A 23,762-nucleotide genomic window follows, 5' to 3' on the forward strand; every position below is an offset into this window, starting at 1 on the left:
TGTGGATGCTGGAAGTTGAACCTGTATCCAACAACAACAAAAAAAAAAGCATGCAGATGAATCCCCTTTTCTGGTCCATAGGTACTACACAAACATGCCACACAGACATTTATGCAGGAAAAAAGAGCCATACACATAAATTAAAATAAAAAAATATTTGGCTGGGGGGGCTGGAGGGATGGCTCAGAGGTTGAGCACTGACTGCTCTTCCAGCGGTCATGAGTTCAATTCCCAGCAACCACATGGTGGCTCACAACCATCTATAATGAGATCTACTGCCCTCTTCTGGCCTGCACTGTATACATAGTAAATTTTTAAAAACAAAAAAATTTGGCTTAGCCACGCTCAGTGGCACATACCTACAATCTCAGCATTCTGGGAGGCAGAGGTAGGCGTATCTCTGTGAGTTGGAGGCCAGCCTGGTCTACAGAGCGAGCCCAGGACAGGCTACACAAGAGAAACCCCGTGGAAAGAAACAAACAAATAAATTTGGCTATGGGGATGGGAACTTAGTTGCCTGCTTTTGGGGCCTTTTCCTCCTACTGGTTGACTCATCTAGCCCCCCTTTTGCAGGCGGAGGGAGTTCAAGACAGGGCTTTTCTGTGTGGCCCTGGCTGTCCTGAACTCACTTTGTAGACCAGGCTGGCCTCCAACTTACAGAGATTCACCTGCCTCTGCCTCCCAAGTGTGCCCCCACGCCTGGCTCATGTAGCCTTAATAGGAGAGGATGTGCCTAGTCTTACTGCAACTTGATATGCCCTGGCTGGTTGAGATCCAAGGGAGGCCTGCCCTTTTCCGAAGAGAAATGGAGGGGTGGGGGTGGGGGGCAGACGAGGAGGAGAGGAAGGAAAATCACAGTTGGGATGTTAAATAAATAATAATGAAAAAAAAATTTTGTAGACCAGCTGTCCTTGAACTCACAGCCATCCGCCTGCCTCTGCCTCCCAAGTGCTGGGATTAAAGGCGTGCACCACCACACCCGGCTATAATGAAAATATTTTAAAATGTATTGTTTTTGTATATGTGTGTATGATGCTGGGGAGGAGTACACATGTGCTATGTTGCACATACGGAGGTCAGAAGACAACTTTGTGAGTCACTTTTCTTCTTCTGCCTTTATATGAATTCTGGAGATGAAACTCAGGTTGTCAAGCCTGGCAGCGAGTGCTATTATTCACTGAGCCATGGCGTCTTCCCCCTCTTAACAGGGTCTCCTTATTTATTTTTCATGCAACCCAGGCTGGGCTTGAACTTGCCATATTCCAGAGTATGATTTTGAACTTCTGGTTTTCCTGTCTCTATCTCCCAGGTGCTGGCACATACCCTACCCTGGTTAATTAATTAATTTGTTTGTTTCCTTTTGGGGGGAGGTTTGTTTGTTTGTTTGTTTTTTGAGACAGAGTTTGTCTTTTATGTAGCTCTGGCTATCCAAAATGTTCTATGTACACTGGGATGGCCTTGAACTCAGAGAGATCCTCCAGTCTCTGTCTCCCAAGTGCTGGTATTAAAGGCACGTACCACCATACTGACTAATTGTTGTTGTTGTTGGTGGTGGTGGTGGTTTTTTCTTATTTTTTTCAAGATTTATACAAATTGGCATAAGCTATATATATTAATTTCTCATCATAGCTTAACAAATTTACTTATTTAGTATTATCATATCTGTGTGTATAGTTTAGTTTAAAGCAGGATACATACCACTGCAAACATTTGAACATTTGGAGGTGGGAGGGCAACCTTTTATTTATTGTAATATAAATTATATATATATATATATATATATATATATATAAAATCAACCTTTTTTTCTTTTCTTTCTTTTTCCTTTTTTTTAAAGACAGGGTCCCTTGGTAGCTCTGGAACAATGGCTCTCACCTTCCAGCTTAGTTCTTTCTATGCCTTGTGTTTCTGCTGGGCAGACCTGAGCCAGCACACACTCAATGGCAGCTTGCACAGTGACTTGCACTGCTCTCCAGCTGGGATGTCCGGTTAGCAGCTCTGCTACTCTGTGCTTGTATCACTGGCCTATAAGACTCTGCTTGTCTGGGGAGGGATTTTTTTCATATAGCTTTACTTAGTCTTTCTCTCATTTCTTCTCAGTATACTTGAAAGTTAATGCTCTTTCTGGCGAGAGTTCTTAAGAGTGTTCCTTCCTGTTGAGAGTCAGCCCTGTTTCCTTATCAGGTGTGTCTGATTTCAGGTGATCATGTTTTTGAAGAAGAAGGACAAGTTTATCAGTCTGGTGCTGAAGCACATAGGCACCTCAGCTCTCATGGACCTGCTGCTGCGCCTGGTCAGCTGTGTGGAACCAGTTGGTCTTCGACAGGAGGTCCTACACGTGAGTGCCAGGGAGTGTGGGAATGTGGGAACACCGTGTCATTCCCCATGAGCAGGTGTAGCAGCTTTGGAAGCACCAGAGGCCCAGCCTCAGGCTCTTCTCCCAGGCCTCAGCACCACCCGCTTCTGTCTGTTACTGTTGTCCTACTTTAGCCCATTCAGAAGAAAGAGTGCAGAGGTTCCTTCTCCACAACACATGGCCTCTTGCTCTCTGCAGAAATGAAGGTGGACTTACTTCCTGCCCTTTCCCTCACCCAGGCACCCACACAGGCCTTAGAACAAATGTTCAGTGAGTTGCGGGCTCCTGGGAGAAAGTACAAACTGACTGTAATTCAGGCAGGGCCCTCTCTTAACCTGGTATCTGGATAAGGCTGTGCTACTGGGAAAGACATTGTAGTCTTTCCCTAGGAAGAGCGGGGTGCCCAGCTTAGAGGTGAGCTTCTGCCTGCTGTGAGCAAGGCTTTGTTTGTTTCCCGTTTGAAGTAAAACTAAGTAAGCAATTAGACCTTTGTCCATTTTATCACTCTAAGAACCAAGTGTCGTTTAGATGGCCATTCTTACTGGTCATGGGGGTACAAGCCAGTAATCCCAGTAATTCGGAGGCAGGTGTATGATTGTGAGTTTCAGGCTACCAAGGGCTATTAGTGAAACCCTGTCTCAACAATAAATAAAAGATGTGATAATAATTTTTTATTTTATTTTATGTTTTATTGTTATCTCTTAGAAGGCTCTTTTTCCTTTTAGCTTTTCAAGGCAGGGTTTCTCTGTGTAGCCGTGGCTATCCTGGACTCACTTTGTAGACCAGGCTGGCCTTGAGCGTACAACGATCCACCTGCCTCTGTCTCCCTGAGTGCTGGGATTCCAGGCATGTGCCACTGGGCCGGCTCTAGAAGCCTCTTTTCTTTTTCTTTTTTTAAAGATTTATTTATTTATTATGTATACAACGTTCTGCCTGCATGGGTGCCTGCACACCAGCCGAGGGCACTTGATCTCATCATGGATGGTTATGAGCTACCATTGGTTGCTGGGAATTGAATCACATCCTCTGGAAGAGCAGACAGTGCTCTTAACCTCTGAGCCCTCTCTTAGAAGCCTCTTTTCTAATGACAGACAGACAGGAAGTGGATCCAGACGGGAGAGGAGGTGGGAGGAATAGAAGGAGGGGAAACTAATCAGGATATATTGTATAAGAAAAGGATCTAGGCAGGTGTGGTGGCACGCCTTTAATCCCAGCAGAGGCAGGCAGAATGCTGTGAGTTCAAGGCCAGCCTGGTCTGCAAAGTGAATTCAGGACAGCCAAGGCTACACAGAGAAACCCTGTCTCAACCCCCCCAAATCTATTTTCAATAAAAGGGGGGGAATAAATAAAAGAATAAAAAATATGGTAGCTGGCCAGGCGTGGTAGCATAGCCTTTAATCCCAGCACTCGGAGGCAGAGGCAGGTGGATCGCTGTGAGTTAGTTCGATGCCAGCCTGGTCTACAAAGTGAATCCAGGACAGCCAAGGCTACACAGAGAGACCCTGTCTTGAAAAAAAATGGTGGCTGTTCTCACTCTTAGGTTCATAACTCATTTCCTTACGGCTTTATATACAGAGAATGCAGCGAACACATTAGCTATTGCTGTTAGGTATTTGTTGTAAGCTGATTTAGTTACTTTTCTATTGCTTGTTTAAAACACTATATTAGGCAGGGTTCTCTAGAGTAACACAACTTACAGAATGAATCTCTCTTACATATCTAAAAAGCAGATTTATTAGAATGACTTACAGGCTGTGGTCCAGCTAATCCAACAATGGCTGCTTATGAATGGAAGTGGTTCAGTCCAGGAAGCTGGATATTTCCGCTGCTTTCAGTATGTGCTGGAATCCTGAAGAAGTAGGCTCTAATGCCAGCGAAGGAGAGGATGTGGTAGTGAGGAGAGGGCAAGCAAGGCAAAGCAAGAGAGCTTCTTTTTTCATGTCCTGTATATAAGCTTCCAGCAGAAGGTGTGGCCAGATCTTCCCACCTCAAAAGATCTGGATTAAAGGTGTGTCTTCCCATTTTAAAGATCCAGATTAGAAGTTGATCTTCCCACTTCAAATTAAGTAAAACACTTCATAGGTGTGCCCCATTTTTTGGGTTCTAGTTAATTCAGGTGTAGTTCAGTTGACAAATAAGAATAGCCATCACGGGCTGGAGAGAGGGCCAGAGCCTGAAGGCCCTGGCTGCTCTTCCAAAGGTCCTGAGTTTAGTCCCTAGCAGCCACATGGTGCCTCATAACCACCTATAATGAGATCTTTTCCCCTCTTCTGGCGTGAAGGTGTACATGCAGGCAGAATACTGTATATATAATAAGTAAGTAAATCTTTGGGGGAAAAAAGAACAGCCATCACAAACACCATGAATAGGGCAGTTTCTTTTTTCTCTCTTTTGTTTGTGTTTTCTCTGTGTGTAGTACTGGCTGTCCTAGAACTTGCTATGTAGAGTACACAGGGATCCACCTATCTGTGCCTCCTGAGTACTGGGATTAAAAGCATGGACCACCAAGCGTGGCATGACCGAGGCAATTTAAAAGAAAGCATTTAATTAGGTTTATGATTTTAGAGGGTTAGAGTCCCTGATGTTGGATCAAAGAAATGGTGGCAGGAACAGCTCTTGAACCACAAGTAAAAGGCAATGAAAGAGCACACTGGGAATAACAAGAGTATTTTAAAACCTAAAGCCCACTCCCAGTCTCCTCCTAAAGGCCACGCCTCCTAATCCTTCGCAAACTGTTCCACCAGCTGGGGACCAAGCATTAAAAGTAAGATCCTTAGCCGGGTGTGGTGGAGCACACCTTTAATCCCAGCACTCGGGAGGCAGAGGCAGGTGCACCTCTGTGAGTTTGAGGCCAGCCTGGTCTACAAAGCAAGTCTAGGACAGCCAGGGCTACACAGAGAAACCCTGTCTCGGGTTGTGGGGGGAAGCAAAAAACAAAAATAAGATCGTTTGGAGGCCATTCTCATTAAAACTACCAAAACCAACTACACAGCCTTTTGCCTTTGGCCTTTCACCTGTGCTGCCCACATTATAAAGCGCCTCCGCTGGAGCATTTCACCTTTGCATGAAGAGCCTCAAGTGCAGAGTACAGAGTGCACTAGTAGAGCCAGTCTGCCAGGTCTGCTGTGCCCTGACATCATTTCACTGAGTCTTCATTGCCCTTGACCTTGAAAAGTGTGGGCTTCAGTCCTCACAGTGCTCCACAGCCACCCGAGGGTCCGTCTGCTCTTCCCGATCCTGGGGAAGCCCTGACTCGAGACGGAGCTGAGCCCTGTCTGTTTTCCCATCCACCTGGCCTCTGAACTCCATTCTGTCTATCCTGCACTCTAAGCTTCAGAAATAATGTGTCCCAGAGGCAGAGAGAGTGCACGCTCTTTGGACAGTGGCCCACCCATTTAAACTCTTTGGGCCATTCCCAGAGTTTATTTAATCATTTTGGTTCAGGACTACACACAGAGAAACCCTGTCTTGAAAAACCGAAAAGAAAAACAAAGAAAAGGAAAGAAAAGAAGGACATTTTTTTCTATTTGGTTAGATGAACAGATACTGAGCTGGTCTTTTTTCCCCCCTTTTAGTGGCTTAATGAAGAGAAAGTCATCCAGAGACTTGTGGAATTGGTCCATCCCCACCAGGATGAAGATGTGAGTGTGATGCTCACAAAAGCCACCTTCTTACAGGAGGAGTCCCACACCTGGGTGGTTGGAAAACATGCTGCTGTGTGAAGGGGGCAAGTCACTCCTTTCCTTGGAAGAGGATCATTAGATTCTTTCTTTAATCAAATGCTAATGTCTGGGTAATTTTGTTTTGACTGAAAATAAATACAGTACAGGCATGGTGGTACACCTTTGATCCTAGCACTTAGGAGACAGAGGCAATTGGATCTCGGTGAGTTCAAGGCCAGCCTGGTCTATATAGTGAGTTCCAGGACAGCCAGAGCTACATAGTGAGACCTTGTCTCCAAAACAGTCTTAAAAAACATAATAACTATATGTACATATGTATGCATGCATATATATACTTTTAATTATATGCATACATATTCTTTCATGTATGTTTATAATAAAACAGTTGTAACAGGATTGCATTAGTTAACCATGGCTGAATGACAAATCACCCTGTAGCCGAGTTGTCTGTAACAAGTATCTTTTATCTCTGTAAGTATCAGTTTCTCTGGTCAGGAATCTGGCCATGGTCTGTTGGCCTCTCTGCTCAGGGTCTCTCACAAGATTACAGCCATTTCAGGACTCAACTGAACGAAGATTCACTTCCATAGTCACAAGTGGCTTAGCAGCATTCAGTTCCTCAGAGGCTGCTAGTCCAGGTAACCCTTCAGCTCTGTGCAGTATAGGCTTCTGAGTGGACAGCAGGGCTCACACTAAGATGTCTAGTCTTGAGGAGTGAGCTGGACCTTCATCAGACTTCTGTAAATAGCTCAGAAATGATGGTCCTCCCTCTAGAGCAGTGGTTCTCAACCTTCCTAATGCTGCAACCCTTTAATACAGCTCCTTCCCCCTTTAATACAGCCGACCTTTCAACCATAAAATTCCTTCTTTGCTACTTCATAACTGTAATTCTGCTACTGTTGTGAATCAGGATGTAACTATCTGATATGCAGGATATCTGATATGCCACCCCAAAAGGGGTACAGCCACTGCTCTCATGCATTCTACTCTGCAGACTTGAATGGCCAGGCCTAGCCTACATTCAAGGACATGGACTTACAAGGGCATGAATACTAGGAAGGGTTAATTAGGGTCCTTCTAGAAGCATGTAAGGTAATCATAGAAAGAAAAGCTTGCTTCCACTACTGTCTCCTACTAAACTTTCACCATCCAGGACTATTTCAGATGTAGGTGAGGGATGAAGCTCCCCACACCAAGCTAAGTAATCAGTCCTCAGAAAACACCAGCCAGATGCCCTGTCATTCAGTACACTCTCACACTCATTATGTAGTAGCAGGGGCACACACCCGAGGGCTTCATCTCCAGACTAAGCTCTGCTGCCTTACATCTGTCCTTCTGACTTGCCAGTTACACAGAGTATTCTCTATGCACTCTTTGCAATTTCTGGTTTATTATAAAGGACATTATAAATGATAAATATGAGCCAGGCTGTGGTGGCGCACACCTTTAATCCTAGCACTTAGGGAGGCAGAGGCAGGCAGATCTCTGTGAGTTTGAGGCCAGCCTGGTCTACAGAGTGAGTTCTAGGTCAGCCAAGGCTACACAGAGAAACCCTGTCTCAAAAAATAAAACAAAACAATAAATGGTAGCTATGAATATGAAGAGGGGCGTAGTGTAATGCATGGAAGAATAGGTGTGGAGCCCCCTTTCTTTTCCAGGTGCACTGCTCTGCAGGAACCTTCATAAGTTTGCTATTCAGAAGAAACTCTCCAGACTCAACCTTTCTGAGGTGGTTGGGATTTTGTTTTGTTGTTTGGTCTTGTGTTGAGACGTCATTGCTAGTAGACGTCGTGAGAAAACCCAATAAGGCCTGTCCTTTCGGATTTTTCTTGGCCTCTGTGCAGCATTGCCCATTCCAGGTCATGGAGCCGGAGCCCTCTGGGGTGAGAATTTTATAATCCACTGTCAGAGTAGACCATGAGCCAGGAACTGTGGACAAAGACCAAAAACTATGTGTCAACAAATCTCAGGTGACAACAGTCCTTCTGTTTTCTCGGCCATTTCATCCTCCCTGCAGCCATCACTGTTGAGAGTTTGAGTTACATCCTAGGCCTTTGCTATGCATTGTAAATATTTACACACACATGTACTGTCACACACATGAAGATATTCAATCAAGACTTGATACGTATGCACAGTCCTCACTGCTGCCTGACCATTCTGTTTTGAACCCTGTCTGCCCACTGAGCCCACCAAACAGCTGTGGAAGAAATTGTTGAAGTGTAGAGGACTTCCTATGTAGTGTTCCAAAAGGTAGACCCTACCAGTGGGCCGAGTGCCCTGGGGTGACTGGCCTGCCTTTGATCCTGACGGCAGCTTAAGGCCTCAGAGAGCTAACCTTCGTTTCCCTGAAAGCCTTGCAAATGTTTTTTGGTTTTGGTTTTAATCTCAGTTTTTCTACTGTGTGTGAATGATTTACACAGATCAAGCTGTTTCTCTCTTGATTACTCTCCTCTCCACCCACACATGATCTCAGGAAGCACATATTTGAGTTGTGGGTGTAGGGTCAGCATTCATGTTTCCCTAGGAATATTGAGTTCTTTTCTTTTCCCTTCAGCAGCTTATCCTGTTTTCCCAAACCCACAGTTAGTAAATAATAGTAACTGCTTAATATTACATTTAAAACACAGAATAGCATGGTTACATATTCAGTACATTTTAAAATATGAATCAAAGGCATAAAATAGCCACAAAGGTATATTACATACTTGGCTATTTGGGGTCCTGTTTTTAATTTCTGAGATGGGTTTACTATGTCTTAAAAAAATCTAACTGGATACATATCTTGATGATAGGCAAAGCAGACACACACTACTTTCCCATGAGCCATTTTTGTTACAGAAAACTGGTTCAGGAATTATTTTAGCAGTATTGACTTGGCTGATGAGTATCTTTTGCTGAGGGGAACCTGCTTTCCTTGTCTTTTCAGAGGCAGTCAAATGCTTCTCAGGCACTCTGTGACATCATCAGGCTGGGCAGAGACCAGAGCAGTCAGCTGCAGGAGGCTGTGGAGCCAGACCCCCTCCTCATAGCATTGGAGTCGTGAGTGATAGTGGGTCATGGTATGGTGGGCCTCACTGTGAGTCATGGGCATGTCTTGGAGCCCGTTTTGAACACAGGAGATGACGCCGTCATCTCTAATTCAGAATTCCTCAGGTTCAGAGCCCAGGAAGGGATATCACTGGAAGCCCTGGTGGTCCAGGGAGCTGGGACCAGTGAGTGTGTATGCCATGCAACTTTAAGTACCTGGCTTTGAACCTGAACAAAGTGAGAATGAGGCCCCACCTGGCCTCAGGGTGCTGTGGTGTCCTCTGGGGAAAAGTGTCGTGTCCCTGTATTATGTTTGTGCGTCTGTTCTGCCAGGCAGTGACCTCTGAATATGCCCAACAGGCAGGACTGTGTGGAGCAGCTTCTGAAGAACATGTTTGTTGGGGATCAGACGGAAAGCTGCCTGGTCAGTGGGATGCAGGTGCTGCTTGCCTTGCTGGAGCCAAGGCGTGTTGGGTGAGCCTTTCCTTTGAAAAGCAGCATACACTGTCCTTATGACCCAAGATATGGGGATATAGGGAAAGCCAGGACATGCTATGGTTTTCATTAATTTTTGGCTATGCAAGTTGTAATGTGGATGGACACCCTGGTTGAAAGGTTTCCTTTGCAGCTGTAGCTGCACCTTCACCAGCAGGTGTAGTTTCACCCTAACCTGATGACACTCATCTGCTGCCAGTTTGCAGTATGTTTACAGATGAGTGTGGAATACGTATGGTTTTCTCTAGCATTGCTCTAGCCAGTATGCACAGTGCATGAGTGTGTGTGCATGGGCAGCTCCGTAGGCCTTCCTTAGCACGTAGCTGCTTGCTCTTTACATGTTTGCCTCCCATGCTGCCGTCATCTGTCTCCCACAGGTGCTAATTTTTCTGCTAAGTGTTCAATAAGACACTTTGTTTCTGAGCTGTCCTTTCCTGTTTTTTGGTTTTTCAAGATAGGGTTTCTTTGGATAACAGCCCTGGCTGTACTAGGCTCGCTTTGTAGATCAGGCTGGCCTGGAACTCACAGAGATCCACTTACCTCTGCCTCCTGAGTGCTGGGATTACAGGCGTATGCCACCACTCAGCTCTAGTTTTTTGTTTTGTTTTGTTTTGTTTTGTTTTTTTGAGTCAGGGTTTCTCTGTGTAGCCCTGGCTGTCCTAGAACTCTCCCTGTAGACCAGGTTGGCCTAGAACAGAGACCTGTCTGCTTCTGCCTTTTGCATGCTGGGATTAAAGGAATGTACTACTATGCCTAGTGAAGATGTATTGATTTTAATGTGTATGAATGTTCGCCTGCATGTATGTATGTGCACTGTGTGGATGCAGTGCCTGTGGAGGCCAGAAGAGGACACAGATTACCCTGGAACCTGAGTTAGAGGTGGTTGTGAGCAGCCATGTGGGTGCTGGAAAATAAGCCCAAATCCTCTAGAAGAGCAGTACATGCTTTAAACCATTGAGTCGCTTCTCCAGCTCCTTCACTGCTTTTGCATCCGTCAGGTGCTATTTAAATACCTAGCATGGCGTCCTAAGAGACACAGACAACCAAAAGGTGGTCTGCTTTCCTCCAGTGTTCATGTCCCAGGAGATTAGTATGGGGACAGGTGATTCCGTATGGAAAGTGTGATCCATGAGGAGAGTCTGTGTAGCTCTGGAAGATAGAGACGTGTTGGTCAGGGAGGTTTTCTCTGAGAGGCCCCATTTAGCCAAAGATAATTCTTGACAAGGAGATCGCAGTATGTGCAAAAGCGTAGTGTCAGTATGGATAAGGAGCTATGGAGCTTGAAGGGCATCATACCGTAAAGTACCACTTCCTAACTAAGATGGGACAGAACAGGAGACAGAAGTTGGTGTGAAAGGTTGAATTTGTTTCGGAATTCAAGTGATTGAGAACTTTCTAGGACCCAAATATAAACTCTGGAAAGTGAAGCTTTCTTTGGGGCCCTGGGATCCCAGTAGGTAAGCAGCCCCAGCCCCTTAGACAAGGATGGTGTGGTTTCACCTTGCGAGCCACAGATGAGAAACAACAGGGTATGGGAAATGAGCAGCAGAGTGTCTTTGCCCAGGAGCCCCCTGGAAAGTGTGGCACGAGAGAAGACAGTGGGTTAGGGTCTTGATTGCTCAGCCTCTCAACCGGGCCTTGCACTTCCATCAGTGGACTAAGGCTCTCTACAGCCAGTTAACCAAACCATTTCCAGGGTGTTTCTCACAGCTGGGGGAAATGGTTCGGCCCTCCCCCAAGGCAATTGCCTTATGTCCACATAGTGGGAAAACTTCATTATCTCCTGGTACTGACAAGCTTGTGTTTTTAAACACGTGTGCACGCAGGCACACTAGCAAAAATGACAAGAAATTGGGTAAATCTCTTTCTAAAACTACCTCAAAACATCAATATTAGTGCATTGCCTAAAAATGAGTAATCATTTTTTTCTACTTAGGCAACTAGAATATTAATTTTGTTAACAAATCCAGGACACCTAGACCATTTCTGAAAGCCAAACTCAGGCTTGCATGTGATGGAGGGAACAATGTAAGATTTAGAAGAGGAGACACAGGACCAGGTGGTGGCCATGCCTTTAATTGCAGCACGAGGGAGGCGGGGAGCGGTGGGCTTTAGGCCAGCCAAGGGCTACTAAGATCCTCTTTCAATATTTTTTTTTTTTAAAGAAAAAGAAAGGGGCTGGAGAGATGGCTCCGAGGTTAAGAGCATTGGCTGCCCCTCCAGAGGTCCTGAGTTCAGTTCCTAGCAACCACATGGTGGATCACACCCATCTATAATGTGATCTGGTGCCCTCTTCTGCAGAGGTGTACATGCAGGCAGAGCACTGTATACATAATAACAAATAAACAAATCTTTTTTAAAAAAAAAACAAAGAAAAAGAAAGGCAAAATAGAAAGTCAACTATTTTTTTTCACACTAAAAACCTTTTTTAACTCTTCCCTCATACATTACACCCTGCCCACAGTTTCCCTTCCTCCATTCCTCTCAGTCTCTCCCTGAACCACTGTTTCCTTTCTTGCAAATCCTCCTCTGTTTCCTAAAAAAAAAAAGAAAAGAAAAGAACAGGCCTTCCAGGGAAACCAATGAACATGGCATAACAAGTTACAGTCATTACATTTGTTGATCCTTTGTTTAGGATTTTTTTCTGCATTGATCTTGTATTATTTTTGTTAATTGGAAAATATATATCAAAGGAATTCTCCTGATAAAGTCAAGAAACTATGTGGCCTGTCTCTCTCCCACTTCTCACTTGGTGACTGGGGAGGACCCCTGCTAGAGATTAAGGAGCTAGCAGGACAAGTCCTGTGTCACTTCCCTTTTCCTGTGCTTTTGGATTTCAGTCAGAACTGTTTTGTTGAAGAGCTGAGAAACCCTTTTCTTCTCAGTATACCAGTCACCAAATCGTGTGTAGAAGTCTTGCATAATGTCCCTTTTCAGACTTGTTTTTGGGAGACCCCAAAACAGTCTTTTGGAAGATACTGAATAGAATGTTGACACGGTAAATGGGGTATGCACGGGACACGGCGTGTCTGCCAGGGCTGTGTTTGCTGTCTTTATCCACAGAACAGAAGGCGTGGTGGACTCCTTTTCTCAGGGACTGGGAAGACCATACTCTGTCAGCAGCAGCATCCTGCAGGGCATCGAGCCATGGCTGAAGAATTTCCATCAGCTTCTGCTCAACCCGCCAAAGGTAAATGACTGGAGAGACTACGAGGGGCATTTAGAGACATGGGATGGCATAATGTAAGGGCGAGGCAGGGTGTGGAGTTAAGTGTTCTTTGATGCTGCCCTTAGAGATGCTAACTGGAGAACCACTGGGCAGATGTTAAAATATGCTGCGAGTTACCTGTGTTGCTTCTGCTAGGAGAGGCCTGGGTGTGGGACATTTGCAAACTCCCCAGGTAAGCAGGAGGTTAACCAGCCTCTGGGCCAGGGGCACACCTAGCCAGGGTGGCTCGTGGAGCTCCTGGAGGCCAAGATCTCAGGGGAACCCTTTGTTCAATCAGTGGATCAGGGGGTTCTTGTGTTAGGACAAGGAGAGCGAAGTTTACAAAGGTCCACCAGGGCTCTGTGGCCCTCCAGCTTACAGTGCAGTCCTTTGCCTTACACAGTTCCAGCCCCTTTCACAGTACACCATCTTCCTGACTTGTTTATTGTCCTGTCTGCCCCACTGACATGTAAGGATTCGTGAAGGCAAGAACTCTGTTTTGTCATCTCAAACATTCAGTTTATGGAAAGATGGCCACAGGTTGATCAGAAAGCACTGAATTCAGTCTGATGAAGCAAGCTTGGGCCAGTAAGATGGTTAAGGAGGTGAAATGCTCTGTTTCATTTTGTTTGAGACAGGGTTTCTCTGTGTAGCCGTGGCTGTCCTGGACTCACTTTGTAGACCAGGCTGGCCTTGAGCTCACAGAGATCTGCCTGCCTCTCTGCCTGCTGAGTTCTGGGATTATAGGTGTGCACTACTGTGCCTGGCTGTGAAATGCTTTCTATGCAAGCCTCATAATCTGAGTTTGATTCTGGGAATCATATAAAGATGAAAGGAGAGAATTAACTCCATAGAGTTGCCCTCTGCCCTTCACATATGTACTGTGCCCATATACATGTGCCCAGGAGTGTCCACACTCATGCACATAGTACACACACAAGCCACACGTAATATACATACATAAAGACTTTTTTTTTTAAACTGTGGGAAAAATTATACTGCTTATGAGGCAAGTTTTTTTTTTAAGATTTATTTATTTATTATTATGTACACAGTGCTCTGACTGCATGTACATCTGCAGGTCAGAGGAGGGCATCAGATCACATTATAGATGGTTGTGAGCCACCATGTTGTTGCTGGGAACTGAACTCATGACCTCTGGAAGAGCAATCAGTACTCTTAACCACTGAGCCATCTCTCCAGCCCTTATGAGGCAAGTTATAGCAGTGTCTTCTGAGAGTGTCCACTTGGCATCAGAATCCCCTAAAGAATTCTATGGGCATACACAACCAACCATCAAGTCCAGGGCTCTAGGCCTTATTTGGGTCAGCTTGCTTCAGACTGGTACTGCTAGCTCTGTCATGAACACTGAACACATTTCATATGCCAGAGTGAAATACCTTTGGCCTGGTGGCCCAGGTAAGAGTCTAAGGAGCCTTCAGTCCCCTCTCCACTGTTTTTGGCTCTGAGGGGAGAATGTGGGCCTATCATCTTGTGGATTCCTTTTTGCAGATAGCCCTGCTTTGATCACACCATACTGTCCTCAAGCCAGGCATGTCATAGGTGAGTGGCCCTGTTTGTTATAAGACTCCAACTGCATGGTGCCTCCTGTTTTGGCAGAAAAAAGCAATCCTGACCACTATTGGTGTGCTAGAGGAGCCTCTGGGAAATGCTCGTCTTCATGGTGCACGCCTTATGGCTGCACTGCTGCACACAAACACGCCCAGCATCAACCAGGAACTCTGCCGGCTCAACACCATGGACTTACTGCTGGTGAGTACCAAGGCTGACAATGCTTGTCTGTGTGTGCCATGCAGTCTGCAGTGGAATGTGGGTCAGGAGCACTGGACAGGGTTCCTTAGGGCAGACACTTTAGCATCTGGACAAAAAAGCATGCCAAAGAGACGTGCTGACACTGTCTCTTTGGACTCACTTTGTAGACCAGGCTGGCCTCGAACTCACAGAGATCCATCTGCCTTTGCCTCCAAGTACTGGGATTAAAGGCATGTGCCACCATGCCCAGCCAAAATAAATTTTTTAAAGGTAAAATAAAATGAAACAAAAAAGAAAGAAAATAAAAACTAGCAAAGCCCCATGTTCAACTCCTAGTGTCATAAATAAGTAAATATACAAATCTGGTCTTCTTTGAGTTATTTCAGCATGTTTTGTAGACATTTTGCCTTCTTAATTTACTTTCAAGAATTTTATTATTTTGAATGTTATATGTATTACATTATAGTATTGGTTTCCTTTTTGAATTGTTTCTTGCTGGTGTGTAGAAATGCAATGAGAGAGAGAGAGAGAGTGTGTGTGTGTGTGTGTGTGTGTGTGTGTGTGTGTGTGTGTGTGTGTGTGTTGACTTTGTATCCTACAGTATTAGTGAGTTGTATATCATTTCTTACCTCTACTAGTTTATGTGAAGTTTTCAAATTTTTTGTTTTGTTTTTATTTGTTTGTTTAGACTTTGAGAAGGGGTTTTACTATGTAGGTGGCCTGGAACTTGCTGGCCTCAAACTCACAGAGACTTGCCTGCCTCTGCCTCCAGAGTGCTAGGAGTAAAGTGTGCACTGCACAATCAGAAAGGGATTGTTTTTCTTTGGAGAAATATGTCAAGCAGATGGCTTCCCTGCTTGAGGTGATATCCACTTGTCTCTGGCATACCTGTCTATGTGTAGCTGTGTCTGGCACCGTAGGCTGCTGTAATCCTGGTCTGTGTTGTCGCAGGAGTGGAAAGGTCAGGAGCTGAGGACTCAGAGTGCCCTTCCTCTTCTCCTTCTCTGGTCTGGGGCTTTGTGGGAGACAGGATGCCTTTAACCCTCTGTGTTCCAGAGGATGCCCGAGACTGCTCCTTATGTAGGCTTTGCCAATGGTACTCCAGCTCTGCCCTTTGAGGGATGCCTGGCATAGCACAGTCTCATGTTCATGTGGAGGAGATGTATGCCACTCATCTTGTGTGGAGTCCCAAGTTTAGCACACTCTGGCTATTCATGGGTTAGAAACAGAATAATGAAGGAAAAATTTAAATGCCTAGAGTTGAATAGGCATTTAAGAAAATACTGTGTAGTAAAATATATAAAGTATAAGCCAGGCAGTTGTGGCCCATGCCTTAATCCCAGCACACAGGAAGCAGAGGCAGGTGGATCTCTGTGAGTTTGAGGCCAGCCTGGTCTACAGAGGGAGTTCCAGGACAGCCAGGGCTACACAGAGAGACCTGTCTTGAAAAAACCAGAACCTCCCACCCGAAAGTGTAAAGCGTAAATGTTATAGGAAAACACACAGCCTTTTAAAGACACCATTAAAGGAAAAAAAAAAAATCCAAATTAGTTAAGCTTCTAATTTAAGGGACAAAGCTAAGTCCACTGAAAGTAGAGGACAGTTACTTGGATAAGACAAGGTCAGTGAAACATATACAAAGTAGCAAGAGGGCACTGGACAGGGTAGGTCCTCACAGAATATCCTAAGTGAGAATGGGTACTGTAGTGCACCAGCAGCCGCACCCTTGTGAAATTAGCAGATGGTGTTTTGAGAGTGATTCCTCTTCCCCTTTGCAGCTCAGCCGTTGGGAGCAAACCCATCTAAAGACTGTCTTTTGTCCTCTGTTTACTCAGGACTTGTTTTTTAAGTACACCTGGAATAACTTTTTGCACTTCCAAGTGGAGCTATGCATAGCCGCTATTCTCTCCCATGCTGCTCGGGAGGAGCAGGCCGAAGCTAGTGGATCGGATGGCAAGGTGGAGCCTCTGCAGGGGAGTAGAGATGGGAGTGGGAAGCTGGAGACGCCCCCAACCATCACCAGCCTTCCTGAGAACACGATGGTGACCCATGTAAGTCCAGGCCATGTGGAGTTATGCCACCTGCTGCCAGCACTTCCCAGGCTTTGGTGTGCTATATCCTAACCCTCACATGGGTTAGAGGTGCTGCCATCTTTGATCCAAGAGAGCACAAAATTGTACAGAAACGTTCAGTTGGTGATGAATAAGGCAAGGCAGCATTTGCAAAGATGGTTGGTTATAGTTCTAGGCCGGCTGGTACCCAGACACTGCCCCTGCCCCTGCCCCCCTTCATTGTGCTCACAAGTAGCCCCCTGCTTAGCTCAATCACCTTTATAACTAAACACAAAGGAAAATACCAGAGGTAAACTCTCCCGAGAAAGCTTCTTGGGCCTCGTAGAAGCCAGGTGTACCAGCTTTCCTGTATTCACCACAGGATTACCATACGGTTGTCACCCCTCTCCTTCCCCCGGGTAGGTCACCCTAGGTTAGAGTGTGCAACTCAGTGTCTTTTTTTACATCAGCATTTAATACAGTCTCTGGTAGAGCTGTGATTGTTTGCCAGGAAAGAAAAGGAGAAAACAGCTTGGGATCCTAAGCTGTACCTGAGCTGAGACTCACTGTGCCTGCTGCCCAGGTCTAAAGGTGTAAGGAACATCCTGGACCCTACAGACTGATAAGAGGGCAGAGGTTTGGGAAAGGGTTCCTGGGTCTCTGTTCAGAGGCCTCACAGACAGCAGTGTTTGATTGGGTTTGGAAGGTCTCAGCTGCTTGCTTGCATAGGTATCCTGGGAATTTGTGTGTAAACCTAGCAGGAGCCAATACTAGATATGATGCATTCAGTCAGGCCCACAGTTTATGACCCAGTAAATAAACAGCCACAAGGCAATTATAATGGTAAGAGCTACATGGGGACAGGGAGTTCTATTCAGGGGCCAAGTTGACCAACAGGGACCACCAGATAGTGACAGTGGAGGTGTGAATTGGGGTCTGTAACAAACATCCAAGGTACAAGAAAATAGCCTGTATATGGGAAAAGAAAATGCTGAGGGCCCCAGAGAGCTGGTGGTAGAGTGGCTAGAGGGGAGGTAAGAGACATCCTAGCATGTTGGAGGAACATAGAGTGTCTTTTACTATACTTACTGGTCTTCGTTCTCAGGGCATTCAATAGCATGAGACTTGGAGCCCTTGAGCATCAGTGATGTCATGGCCACAGGGTCTTCAGTGCTGAATTGCCAGCTCACTACCTGCAGCATCTAGGAGGCAGTGTGAACCTTGGGCTCCCACTCACACTGCTTGCCGCTCTGCTCTCACAGCTGTTCCAGAAGTGTTGCCTGGTACAGAGGATCCTGGAAGCCTGGGAAGCCAACGACCACACACAGTAAGGACTCTAAGGAACTCTCCTGGCCAGTTAGGGATGCAGAGATGCCTCTTACCAGGATGCTGGGGAGTGCAAGACTCCAGGCTCCATGTCAGGATCAGCAGTGTGTGATGTAGATATGTGCCTGGGACTGTTGTAGAGGGGGCCGTGCTACTGGGTAAACAACAAGAAGGGCTGCTCAGGAGGGAGAGTAACAGGGAGGGATGGAGAGGAGCGCATGTTGACTGACGGATGGCTCTTTATTTTTGTGTGTGACAGGGTCTCATGTAGCCCTGGATATCCTGGAATTCACCATATAACCAAATAGCCTAAAACTTAGAGATCCACCTGCTGTTGCCTCCCAAATGTTGGCTTTAAATCATGTGCCACCATAACTAGCCAATGTTTTGGTTTTTTGAAACAAGGTATTGCAGTATAGCCCGGGCTAGCCTGGAACTTCTAATTAGCGTCCCATGTGCTAACTGCAACCATTCTTTTTTTTTTTTTTTTTTAAGATACTATTTTATGTGTGAGTGTTTTGTCTCATGTTTTTTTGTGCACTATGGGTGTATGCCTGGTATCCTCAGAGTCCAGATGATGGCACTGGATCCTCTAGAATTGGAGTTACTGATGGTTGTGAGCTGCCGTGTGGGTACTAGGATTCAAACCCAGGTCTTCTAGAAGAGCAGCCAGTGCTCTTAGCTGCTGAGCTCTCCCTCTAGCCCCTGCTGTAACTGTTCTTGATCTTACTAAACTCAGAGCGCACTGTGTTGGCACTTGTGCACAAGGATGCCTTTTAGCTCTTTTGCAGCTTCTGTCTGAGCCTTCCCTCTACTCAGAAGCAATGCTGTGTGTTTTTTCAAGGGCTGGTGGCCATCCTCTGTCATTCATTGTCCTGCTGAGAACAGGTGGACTCTAGGCAGTGTTGAGCAGGACTCAGAGGGAGCCTAGATGTGTGTGACACAGTTGTGGAACTATCACCTGGGACCTGTGAGGTACACAAGTAGAGACAAGACCAGCTCACTTGGTGTGAAGGCTTTCCCCAGCTCCAACAGTGGGCAGTATCTCAGAAGCAGTGTGCCCAGTGCAAGCTGTGCTGCCATTAGTCCTGACAGCTCCTCTCTTGCTATTTCCTCTGGTAGAACTTGGTCCAAAACTGTGAGCGCTTCCTGCCTCCATCTTCATGTCCATAAATGGGCCATGATGTCAGCAGTCTCCTCAGTGTTTCTTGGTTTGATGTTGATGGGGACGGTTGAGTGAGCTGAATGTATGCCAGATGATCGTTAATCATCATATCTAGAGGCGGGGCTGTTGGTCAGGCACTGACTGGTTTGGTTGTTTCCTGCAGAGTAGGCAAAGGCCTAGGCTACAGGTGACAGTAGAGATGAGCTCCAGAAAGCCTATCTGTTGCATGGGCCTCCCAGTAAGAAGTTGGGCAAAACCTGGACTGAATGACCACCTTGATGGTTCATTTCCCTTTCAGGGCAGCAGGTGGCATGAGACGTGGGAATATGGGCCACCTCACAAGGATCGCCAATGCAGTCGTGCAGAACCTGGAGCAGGGCCCGGTGCAGACGCACATCAGTGAAGTCATCCAAGGTGAGCGCTTTACTCTCCCTGCCCTCTGCCCTTAGCAGTGACAGCTACACTGATACTGGACAAACCATGCAGCCTTCTGTGTCACTGTCTCAGGGTAAGCAGGTGATGGCTTCATGGAGCAGACGTCTGTAGGATGCAGAAGACTCAGCTGGCCAAGGACAATTCATGGCTCCAGTGCTAGGCTTAGAAGCCAAGAGCAGTCACTCGGCTCTCTTATGCTCATAGGCTTCCCAGAGCTGTGCCTGTACTAGAGATCCTTGCTCAACTTCCTGCTTTGTTTTCAACTCAGGCAATTTGGGGGGCCTTCCTAGTTTTCGTATCAGAGGCCATCTGTGAAGGCGATATCCTGTCCCCTAGAAGCAAGTTGTGGGCACCAAGAACTGGAACCCTGAACTCTGAAGGGTGGCCAGTACCATTCTGGGCCTCCAGCAAAACAGCAGAACCCCTGCCCTTAGCCACGGTGCTCACTGCTCTGTGCCCCTCATGCATAGCTCTCAAGCAGGGCACTCTTTCCTGACCCTTTCATGTCCTAAGAAAGAACAGCTCAGTGACCACATTCTCGTGCCATATACAGTCATTTGACCTGAGTGCATGAGTGAGAGGGTGCTGGGCAAGGGAAGAAGAAATTGCTAGCAAGCCTGACTAGGGTATAGCAGGTCCTTTGCAGCCTGGTCAGGACTGACAGACAGATGGCCTCAGAGATGCCTGGGAACTAGTTTGTGCGTGGATCCTGAGTTGGCTGGTGGGGAAGGTGACAAGATAGTTTCACCGCACTAGCAATGACTCAGCGTCCTGTGCACAGCGTTTGTGGCTGGGAGGTACAAGCTCCTTGTTTGGCCCCATGGTCCCTTGTGCAACACCTTCCCAACAAGAACTTCGGGAGTTCCAGGTGGTCCTTCCCAGGACCTAGGGCTAGAGAGTTTCTTTGTCTGTGGTATCTCAGAGGCCACCTGCCTGCCCACCTTCTTCCTAACTGGTCTGCCATCACACATAATGGCAGGGCAGAATAGTAAGCAAGATAGGGTGGCTCCCTTGTAGCTAGAAGAAAAAATAATGGGCTTGGAGGCCAGGCCAGTTTAGGGAGGTGAAGGGTGAGCAGAAAGCCCTGTTTCCAGATCAGGCACGGGCCTGTAAGGAGTGCAGTAGGAAGGTGGCTGCTTCCTCAGATTCTTAGGGTGTACACATACACCAGTAGATGCAGAACTTTCATGCCACCAGGCCTGATAGCATATGCTTTTAATCCCAGTACTCAGGAGGCAGAGACAAGCAGATCTCTGTGAGTTTGAGGCCAGCTTGGCCTACATATTGAGTTCCAGGACAGCCAGAGTTACATAGTAAAACCCTGTCTCAAACAACAACAAAACAGAATAATGGAACTTGTCTCTGTAGAAACAAGAAAGGGAGCATTTGCTCAGGCTTGCTATAGTTCAAGCCCCCACCCCACCCGCCACAGTGTGGCCTTACGTGCCATCAGCAGATGCTGTTTGTCTTGAATGGGCTGATCTTAGTGACATAGCTTGTCCCTCTCTGAACCAGCATTTGCCTGCTGGGGCTCCTGAGTGCCCTACCCTGTCTGCACAGATCCCAAGGACTTACAAGGTAGCATTTACCTTGCAGGGCTCCCTGCAGATTGCCGTGGGCGCTGGGAGAGCTTTGTTGAAGAGACGCTGATGGAGACCAACCGCAGGAACACTGTGGACCTGGTGAGGAAGCTGGGGCTACTTTCATGGTGACCATTGACTGTCCCGTATGCTCCACTCGGCCACACAAGTGGAAGAGGAGAGCACAAGGGCAGTGCTGTAACTGGGCACTTAGTCCAGCCTCTGGCCTGCAGCACATAACATACTGTTGCTGTATCACCGCTGAGCTGGCTCCCTGAGGATCTCTTTGCAAAGCTGGTGTTACCTTTTGATCTCCTCCATCCATAGCTATGGCTTATATGTGTAGGACTCTATGCTTGGGTCCCAGGGTATTACCTGAACCAGGGAGGCCTTGGCCTCCCTTGGCATCCCCTTGCAGTAAGCTGCACAGGCCCACAAGTACCAGGGGATTGGTGGTATGGGAGGGTGCTGGGGGGAGACCCAGGCTGGGCTGGGTGGGGCCTGGGGCTCTGGCTGGACTGGACTGGGTGGGGTCTGGCTAGCTCACATGCCCACTCCATCTGGCCTGTGTTTTAGGTGAGCACTCACCACCTTCACTCCTCAAGTGAGGACGAGGACATTGAGGGTACTTTCCCTAACGAGATGTCCCTTCAGCAGGTGAGGGCATGGCCGGCACTGCACCCTGCCGGGCCCTTCCGGAGCCTGTGTCCTTGGTAGTGCTTAGTTCCCCCGACATTGCATAGCAAAAGAGAAAAGTAGCTCATCCTCAAGCACATCTGGGGGAGAGGGAGGTCTGGGGGGATACCCCCCAAGTCATATCACCTTGGTGAGACTCCTGGGGGCACTGAGCTTGGAAATGAGAAAGGAGGTGCTGTTCTGTACACAACTGCTAAACCACTGAATATTCAGCCTCTGGGAAAATTGACTGCCTGCTTCGCCAGAGGCTCCTGCACACTGCAGCGCTGGGTTCCAAGGAGCAGCCTCCAGAGCTACAGCTTGCTGCATAACAGCACCCTCTCCTCCCAGGCCTTCTCTGAATACCAGATCCAACAGATGACAGCCAATTTTGTGGATCAGTTTGGCTTCAATGATGAAGAATTTGCAGACCAGGATGACAACATCAAGTGAGTGCAGCTGTCATGAAGGCTCGGCCTCTAGGCTAGTGATTCCTCTTTCCTAAGCAACAGCACCATAGAAGCAGCTCCAAGTGATCTTACCCAGAGTGAGGTCCACAGCCCCTGAGGAGATAGCAAATGTCCAACCTACTGCCTGAGGGCAACCAGGCCCACTGGACCAGAGCAAGTACTGAAGGACCTTGTTCTTGCAGTGCCCCATTTGACCGGATTGCAGAGATCAACTTCAACATTGAAGCCGATGAGGACAGTGTGAGTGATGGGGCTGCTGCAGGGCTACAGGGCAGAGCAGCATTTTATTCCACTTGCTTAGAACATTCAGGCTGTGCCCACAACTCTGTCCTTGTCACAGGTTGATGGGATGGGACCATGGGGTCCCTGGTCAGGACTTGGGGGGAAGGCACCCCTTCATAGGCATTGGGGGCAGAGCTTCCCTTCTTGCCTCTTCTGATACTGTCTGCCAGCCTACTTCTATGAGCTAGCCTCTCTGGGAGCTATTTGGGACCAGCTCCTTGTCCTGTCTTACAGCCCAATGCAGCTCTGTTTGAGGCCTGCTGCAGTGATCGAATCCAGCCCTTCGATGATGATGAAGAGGAGGACATTTGGGAGGATGAGGAGACTCGATCCACGGCCCGGGTGATGGCCAGAGCCAGGTGTGAGGTTCAACCATTTTCACAAAGCCTCCATCAATGGGGAGTAGGCAAGACTAAGCCCTGGACCCCCAGAGAGGCAGAGACCCAAGCAGAAGCTGGGGGTCAAGCCGTGTTTATTCTATGCATCCTGTGTCCATCTCTGGCCCCAATTCTGGAGACATCCCAGGCTCTCTAGCACTGGACACTGAACCAAGGCTCACTGGGCTCTGCTGCCTTTGTGTCTACAGGTTTGGAGCCCCTCATGTCTCAGAAAATTACTCAAAGAATGCCTTGGAGCATGGAGGCCAGGACAGGAAGGCTGGCTCCTCAGCAGCTAGGAATGTGCCTGGACTGGCCACTCCTTCATCCCCTACACAGAAAGAAGGTCCTCGCTCAGAGAGTGATTCAGCAGGTAGTACCTGAAGACCCATGGGGCATGGGTTCTGGGACAGGATGTGGTGACCCAGCTTAGGGACTTCCGGCTGTTGATGGCCCACTTCCCCATCTACACAGTTTCATGAAATGTTCTGGGAGATCCAACCACCATGGGTGGGGTTCCTCTCTGCACTGAGTCAAGAGCAAGGTGTCCTTACTCCCTTCTGTGTGGCGGCTCATCCTGCATCTGCACTTACACAGCTGGTATCTGTTGTCTTTGCTGGAGAAGGCATAATCCCATGTAAAGTGTATGCTGCTCTTTGCCACCTCAGGGGCATCATCCACCCTGTACACTACCCCACACACACAGGGGCATCATCCACCCTGTACACTACCCTACACACACAGGGGCATCATCCACCCTGTACACTACCCCATACACACAGGGTTTCTTTGTGTTATCTTGGCTGTCCTGGACTACCAGGCTGGCCTCAAACTCACATCAATCCACCTACCTCTG

At 47.3% G+C, this 23,762-nt stretch overlaps 1 protein-coding gene across 4 annotated transcripts in view; it reads left to right on the plus strand.

Annotated features, from left to right (window-relative positions):
* Positions 1 to 23,762, plus strand: part of Ppp6r2 (protein phosphatase 6 regulatory subunit 2) — a 68,701-nt gene that overhangs the window by 39,265 nt on the left and 5,674 nt on the right. For 3 of the 4 annotated variants that reach the window (XM_051160193.1, XM_051160192.1, XM_051160195.1), the window contains 15 exons: positions 2,201 to 2,338; positions 5,932 to 5,997; positions 8,969 to 9,081; positions 9,430 to 9,543; positions 12,628 to 12,754; positions 14,393 to 14,545; positions 16,381 to 16,596; positions 17,859 to 17,923; positions 19,386 to 19,501; positions 21,119 to 21,204; positions 21,679 to 21,759; positions 22,129 to 22,226; positions 22,430 to 22,487; positions 22,764 to 22,888; positions 23,116 to 23,279. In XM_051160193.1, the coding sequence (XP_051016150.1) occupies positions 2,201 to 2,338; positions 5,932 to 5,997; positions 8,969 to 9,081; positions 9,430 to 9,543; positions 12,628 to 12,754; positions 14,393 to 14,545; positions 16,381 to 16,596; positions 17,859 to 17,923; positions 19,386 to 19,501; positions 21,119 to 21,204; positions 21,679 to 21,759; positions 22,129 to 22,226; positions 22,430 to 22,487; positions 22,764 to 22,888; positions 23,116 to 23,279 (1,720 nt within the window). The remainder of the gene's footprint in view (positions 1 to 2,200; positions 2,339 to 5,931; positions 5,998 to 8,968; positions 9,082 to 9,429; positions 9,544 to 12,627; positions 12,755 to 14,392; positions 14,546 to 16,380; positions 16,597 to 17,858; positions 17,924 to 19,385; positions 19,502 to 21,118; positions 21,205 to 21,678; positions 21,760 to 22,128; positions 22,227 to 22,429; positions 22,488 to 22,763; positions 22,889 to 23,115; positions 23,280 to 23,762) is intronic. The other variant, XM_051160194.1, reaches the window with a different exon arrangement.

Source organism: Acomys russatus, chromosome 17, assembly GCF_903995435.1.
Source record: "Acomys russatus chromosome 17, mAcoRus1.1, whole genome shotgun sequence".
Lineage (NCBI taxonomy): Eukaryota > Metazoa > Chordata > Mammalia > Rodentia > Muridae > Acomys > Acomys russatus.